The sequence below is a fragment of the Engraulis encrasicolus genome, chromosome 16 (assembly GCF_034702125.1).
Source record: "Engraulis encrasicolus isolate BLACKSEA-1 chromosome 16, IST_EnEncr_1.0, whole genome shotgun sequence".
In the NCBI taxonomy this organism is placed as follows: Eukaryota; Metazoa; Chordata; class Actinopteri; order Clupeiformes; family Engraulidae; genus Engraulis; species Engraulis encrasicolus.
Genome location: NC_085872.1, coordinates 25,719,502 through 25,727,001, shown reverse-complemented (window position 1 = coordinate 25,727,001; position 7,500 = coordinate 25,719,502). Strand labels below are relative to the sequence as shown.

Below are 7,500 nucleotides of genomic sequence, written 5' to 3'. Positions count from 1 at the left end.
TCTCCATTCCAGCTCCAATTCAGGTGGAGAAATTGGATTCTTTAAAATTCATTTGCACATAATGCTAAAATGATTCCTTGTCAAACAGCTAGCAAAATACTCTATGCTTACAGCATTTCCTTTGAATGTGTCACGTGGGATTATTGTTTGATCAAACTGGATATCAGTCCTTTGTGAAATATCAATAAAGCTGTATGAGGTAGAACAGCAAGCCTGCAGTGCCTGTCTGACCATATGCCCCCAGTGCAATGAACACATCCATCTCAGCCAGATGTAAACAGAGGCCTTCAAATCTCATCAGAAGTGCACGGACGCACGGATACACGTGCACACACACGCACGCACGCACACATGCACGGACAAGCACACACCTTATAACATTATGTTCATATGGTAATACTACAGCAGGGATTTACATCTTGCTGTGAATATGGCTAAATAAAAAGTATGCAGAACTATGTGCAAACACACAGCAGCTACTGCAAGGAGTTCATAAGGGTTAAGGTCATAAGATCGCACGCTGCATGCAGCTCACACATCAGAGGTGTGATTATTCAGCTACACATATGTAAATAAATATATTCGCCCACACGCAATATGTGGATGAATCAGCTTATGGCCGTCAACCTGATGTCTCACATTTATAGGGTATATCGGGTTTCTTACTGCCAGGGCACACACATGTTTAGTGTTGACCATATATACTGACGAACCTCACCACAAGTGGTGGATCCAACTGTGAAAATTGTGCCTCCGTGCATGATAAACAATTAACCATGAGCGTAAACAAGACATGACGGCTGTACCTCAGGGACACCCGGTATTCATGACACATTACAGCCTTTCCTTGGTGACGGGAAGTGGGTTTAGAGAGGACAGAGGTTTTTTTAGGTGACCTCTCATGAAATTAGTTTCAAATTGAGAGGTCCGCACACCTAAAATCCTTTTTGTTTTCCTCCATTATTTCATGGCTGGATAACGCTTCGACTTCACAGTCTTCATCAGATTCTCTACAAACACAGTCTGAGACTGAGTGGTGATTAGAACATGCCTGGCACCTCTCTCATGAAATGTCATGGAAATCACCACATGATAAATGACTGAAGTTCATGACCAGCCAGGACATTATGTGGCATAGAGTCACTGTCACTTCACTACAACAAGTAAGAAACTGAAATGTTCCTGAAGTCCTGAATTCTTCACATCACATCCATTCTCACATCCATTCTAATCCTTTCACACTTCATGCTCATATCCATTCTAATCCTTTCACACTTCATGCTCATATCCATTCTAATCCTTGGCTGGTAACAGTACCTCTATCCTTGCAGCAGACATGTTAAAAACACAGCCAGGAAACAACGATATTGGGAGGAAAAACATAAAGGCAATTCTCAAATAACTGCAATGTGTATACACAGTTTAAAAAACACACACTGGTTGCTAACCCACAGAGGAAAGTCGGATTGTGAAGTCTGATAACCTCTATGGAAGGAAGACGGTAAACAACAAAAGTGAACTGGTGGGTGGGACTGTTCCTGAACATTGTCCTGCTGTGGGGTGCGTTTCTCAAACGCATAGTTGTTAGTCAGTTAGCAACTTCAGTAGTTGCCAATGGGAAACTGCATTGCATACAACAAAGTAGCCAACGCAGTTAACAACTATAGCTTCGAGAAATGCACCCCAGGGTTCTCTGGTCCCTCTGGACCCAGCCTCTTAATTATGTAGCCCAGGCCAACATGGTGTGCAGATCAAGCCATGACCCGACCACCACTCTGTAAACATTGTTTGCATACTCACTCATGCACGTACTGTATGTGAGTGTATGTTTGTGCGCACATATACACACACATAGACATACAGTAGACACAGACAGAGTCAGATAGACAAACAAACACAGACACACATGCACACACACAAACTCGTTGCAAAGTTTTACAGGATATCCTGCGTTGCGGCTGCCAAAGGGAAACAAATTAGCTTCCAGAGGCCTTCCTGGATTAATTTGTGGCCTTTTGAAGGTCACAAACTTCAATGACATTCCCAAATGGAGCACATACTTTATACTTAATGTCCAATCATTTGAAATGGCAACAAAATGTTAGAATACACTGGTAATCGCTGGTTTAGAAGTAACTTGGTATTGATATGCAGTATACCGTATCTCTCTTGTCATCTGCCTTTCATATAAAACCCACATTGCATCAAAGTGTATCGCATCACAACATTAAAGGGACACTGTGCAGGAAATGGTCAAAAAAGGTACTGCAACTATGCTGCTCATTGAAACTAGGCTGCCTATTGCCAAATTTGATTTTTACATGAAAGTTTCCTAATTACAGTAATAAACAAATATTTTCTAGTATGGTCCAAGTACAGTCATTTTTGCAGCTAAAAATGGCTATTTTTGGAAATTCAAAATGGCGGACCATGGAGAAGATCCCCCTTTTCATGTATGAAAAATGCAATTTTCCCAGTCATAATGAATACTTGGAATTTGATGGTGGTGGTAAGTATTCATGTAAAAGGTAACATTAGTGAATGGGGAGCATGCATTCTGGAAATAAACAACTACAAATCTCACACAGTGTCCCTTTAAAACATAGATCCAATGACAGACGTAAACACAGACTCACCTTCCTTTTTCCCATCCATGCCCCCCAGAAGGGGACGGTAGTCAGACTTGCCAACAGTCTCGCCTACTTTGTCGTCAAAACCCTCGGCCTCCAGATCGCCCACAAAGTCCCTCTTCAGCAGTGACTCTGAGCTCCCCTTTGGCTTCCCGTCGAACGCAGCGTCACACAAATTAAAGTCCATACTCCTGTGGGGGAGACGGGAGAGCAGGGATTAGGTTTGGGGGGGTTACGGACTGTGAACACAAATACAGAATTGACTCATTCATACAGAAACAACACCCCTGAAGGATTCAGAAAACATACATAAGCTGTCACTACTGTACTGTGTGTGCATCCCACAGTGAAAGGGAAACAGAGTCTCTGTTTCACTTCCCTCTTGAAAAAGCAGTTTGTTTGTTGCTGGGTTGAAGTGTGGATGTGTCAAATGCATGTGTATATGTAAGTTTCACAATAATAACAAACATACAAACAGGTATTTTCAGTTTTATGGTAATCTAGCATAGTGATGGCCATTGTCATACATTTTGCATTTTATTTCACAACCATATCAGTTTGCTGCATTCAAATTGGTCACAGAAAACATTCTGCTTGATTTACATGTTATTTGTTTGATGTTTGTTTAACCATATTCCTTTGTAGTCCATAATCCAGACCAGTGATTCTCAAAGTGTGGTCTGGGCACCATTGGTGGTCCACAACAGAGCTCAGGTGGTCCGCAAGGGGATTTCTACTTTTCCAAGATGAGCTAGTAGTAGGCTATATTTGTAACATAATTACAAAGCTAAACATAGCTTAAGTCTTATTTTCACCACAATAAGACAGGCTTGTAATGTGAATAAAAACTGAGAGGCCTGCATCGAAATTAGCAGTGTCAAATTAGCACCCCTCAACTGTCAATTCAGTTGACAGGTGGTTCCTGAACATTTTTGGGTGGACAAAGTGGTCCTCGGTCTGAAAAACTTTGAGAAACACTAATCCAGACTTAACTATATGCCTTAGTTTGCCTAGTATTAGTGGCCTTGTTTAGTCTTTATTAGTTGAACCAGTGAATGTTACATGTAGCAAGACCTTGATTTAAACCTAAACCCTCTTCCTGTTGTTGTGCATCCCATCACCAGAGTGAGGCCCATCACCAGCATGCACTTTTCTCTTGCTATTTTGTAGTAATCCACATGGTGGCGTTAAGCCTGCTTTGACACTGGGACACACAACACCAGGGGTCCTGTAGCCTCTTCGTGCAGATGGGGTCACCGGTGGGCCTATTCACTAGGTGCTGAAAATACTCTAGTACTACGTACATCATAGCAGCATTATTATTGAGAGCCGTAAGTAACAGAGTCAGACATAGCCATTACAATTTTGATGACAGCAAGGTTATAACACAGGCTCTGTGCAAAAGGGTTATAGCACAGTGTCGAGGGAACTGCCAGGGTTGCCAGATGAGGCTCATGATTTACAGCCCAAAATGCTCAAATCCCGCCTAGAAGCACAAAATCCCACCCAATTCTATTGATTTCTATGGCAAAAATTGGGCGGGTTTTTCTGCAAAATGCTATTTTTACCCGTACTCGGCCATCCTAAGCAGCCCAATTGGGCGGGAAACAGCCCAATCTGGCAACACTGGGAACTGCACCACATGTTTCCACACCGCTGTCATGCCTCTCACAGCACAGTGCAGTGGTGGATTTCCTGACCATTGCCACTGGCCACATGCAGCGCTGGGGCTCTGTGGGTGGAGCTTGAAGGGGGCTTAAGCTGTCGTCTGAAATTGTGATCACTCACACACACTCACACTGCCACGCTCCGAGCACATGGATGCCTCTTCAAATACTGACTGAGAACATGGAGGAGGGGTGTCTTGTCTGTCACGGCAGCTGTACCACACACACCTAGGGATGCACGATACATATCGGCTCCGATACTTGCTCATTACACTCATACTCATACTCGTCAAATTAGGGGTGGGCGATTTGCCAAAAATGCCACATCACGATTTTTTAACATGACATCTCGACTTCGACTTTTTATCACGTTCTTCCATCCAAAAAATAAAAACAACAAAAAACAACTTTCATATACTTGCAATTTGTAATTTGAAGTCAATAAAATGTTAACACACTGATGACACTCTCATAAAGTGTACAATTGGAATACAATAATGTAAAGAATAACACAACATGACAACAACACAAGTGAGAAAACATCACTCTGATACTGATAGTAAACAACCTCACTGCAAGACGATACGATTTCTCCACTTTGGCGGATTCGAGACGATCTTGTACTTGATATCACAATTCACAATTTAATATCGTCATATCGACCACCCCTACGTCAAATACTTGCCGATACCAGGCACAGATACTGCTATTATACACGAAACAATGCAACATCTCACATTCCATAGACTTGAAAGCAGCACCGGAAAAAAGTGAAAGTGAAGTGAAGTGAACTGGGAAACTCCAACTCCCATTGTCATTGTGACACAGCACTCGACAGCACACAAGTGTTCACTGCACACTTCACACAAGGAAGTTGCATTTATGCCTAACCCGTGCAAGGGGGCAGCCCCCAATGGCGCCCCAAGGGAGCAGTCTGGCAGGGCGGTACGATGCGCAGGGTACCTCGATCATGGAGGAGGATGAGGGAGAGCACTGGTTACTGTAAATACTCCCCCCACCAACCTGGCAGGTCGGGAATCGAACCAGTAACCTTTGGGCTACAAATGTGACGCCCTAACCGCTTACCCATGACTGCTTAAAAAAGCGCCCTCTCCTACATTTAATAGTATTTAAATATACATGGCAATAACAAAATATCACACGTGGAAAAAACAAGGCTATGCATTTGTTTTCCTTGTATGGTGGGGGTAAAAGTATTGGTATCGGTACCTGGTATCAGCAAGTACAGCCATGTACCCACACTTGGTTTTCAAAAAAAGTGGTACCGTGTAGTGGTGTCAACAATGATCGATTCGGCGATCCGAATCGATGCGGGGCATGGATGATCCAGAATCGATCCGGCAAGTTCCAGAATCGATCCGGCATTTTTTTTAAGTTTCAATTACTTCCATGGATATTACGGGAACAAATGAATGTTAAATTAAATAAAAACACTTCAAAACATTGCAAGACTGATACAGAATGATACAGAAAACAGGCAATAAATTGTTGCTCAGTATCTGACTACATGACTGAGTAGCCTCAGATGGGGTCGCCGGCGGGGCTATTCACTATTTGTTGAACATACTCAACTACATCATAACAACATTGCTATGACAGTGCTGAGAGCCTTAAGTAACAGATTAAGACATAGACATTACAATTCTGGTGACAGTAAGGTTATAACATAGGTGCTGCGCTAAGGGGTTAAACATTTGCTTTGCTTTCAGTAGAAATGTAATGCATTGCAATGCATTGTAGAATTGAATCGGATCGGATCGTATAGAATCGAATCGAATCGAATCGCTACCTCCCGAATCGTGATCGAATCGGATCGTGAGGGCAGTGCCGATCCACACCACTAGTACCGTGCATCCCTACACACACCCCATGATATACAATATAGCTACACTATCAAGCCTGCTGGAGTCTGTGGTGCTTCAGTGGAGATGAGGGAAGATGGTGGAAGGGAGATGGTGAGTCACGAAGTGGGTGGGGTGGGGGTGGTATATGGGAGAGAGTCAAACAGCAGGCCTGGTTAGGGCCGCCCTGGCAATGCCCCCACCGCAGCAGATGAGAAGCAACACCTGTGTGTGTAATGAGGCATTTTACAGGGCTTCAGGTGCTGCTACAGCAGGTGTTGCCTGGTCCTAATGTTCCTGCTGCATGCTAACCAATGGCAGCTTATTCAAGTGCCATTAACAGAGACAGAGAGCGAATGAGAGTGAGAGAGAGAGACGGCCAGAGAGACAGGCAGACATACAAACACAGATAGACATACAGACAGACAGTGACAGACAGGAAGACAGGGACAGATATAAAGACAGACAGACAGACTGACTGACAGAGAAGCTTGAAATGTGAAGTACGAGGACAACTACTTCCATGGTATTTGCATTGCTGTTCTATGATGTGACTTTGATGATACTTGATACTGTGACACTGTAACCATTTGTCTCATTTATTCTCAATCTAAGGCGCTTATAGATTCTTCAGCAGTGCTGGTCAAGTAAACGTGTTGATATCTCTCAGTTCCTTTCAAGTGTGCACTACACAAGAGGTTTCAGTACTGTAGTTACTGCTATGAACTTCAGAGACACAATGTTTAGAAACAAACAATACCGACAAATACATGTACAGTGTATGACCAAACACTGTGTCCGGGATGTTGGCTGATTTTCATTCCATCTGAATGCAGACACAGCAGGACCGTATTAAGCCAATATGGTGCCCCCGGGCACTATACTTCACTGTGGTGGCCCTTTCATGTAGGCCTACAACATTTTGTTAAGTTTGTGTCTTGTGTCTTTCCTAGCCTGGCGACGCCATCCATGTACTCCATCCAAAGATTTTGGCTCCGCACATCGTCTGACAAAAGCCTCAAGCTCGGCTCTCTCAGTGTTTCGCCAATCAGCAAACAGTTGAGAGTGGTGACGTAGAACTCACCCGTGAGCTCCGTTACTGATTGGTCGAGGTAACTATATTCACACTTTCGTTTTGTTATTTGTATCCTTTTGCGAAGCTATAACGTAACAGGCATGCTAATAAAGCACAATATGGGTTTCAATTTGAGTTTGGAACTTCAATTAATTTAAATGATAGAGTAAGATCAGACCATCTCCCATCGTCCACGGAGACGGATTCCTCATGGCTTTTGCCAGACTGATTGACGGAGTCAACAGTCGGCTATTCGCCCAGGCTAT

The 7,500-nt window shown here is 43.3% G+C and overlaps 1 protein-coding gene across 3 annotated transcripts in view; it reads right to left on the bottom strand.

Moving 5' to 3' along the window:
- The window catches only part of map4l (microtubule associated protein 4 like), a 48,820-nt gene that overhangs the window by 34,671 nt on the left and 6,649 nt on the right, over positions 1–7,500 (bottom strand). For all 3 annotated transcript variants that reach the window (XM_063219121.1, XM_063219122.1, XM_063219123.1), the window contains exon 2: positions 2,637–2,821. In XM_063219121.1, the coding sequence (XP_063075191.1) occupies positions 2,637–2,817 (181 nt within the window). In that variant the 5' untranslated portion in view covers positions 2,818–2,821. The remainder of the gene's footprint in view (positions 1–2,636; positions 2,822–7,500) is intronic.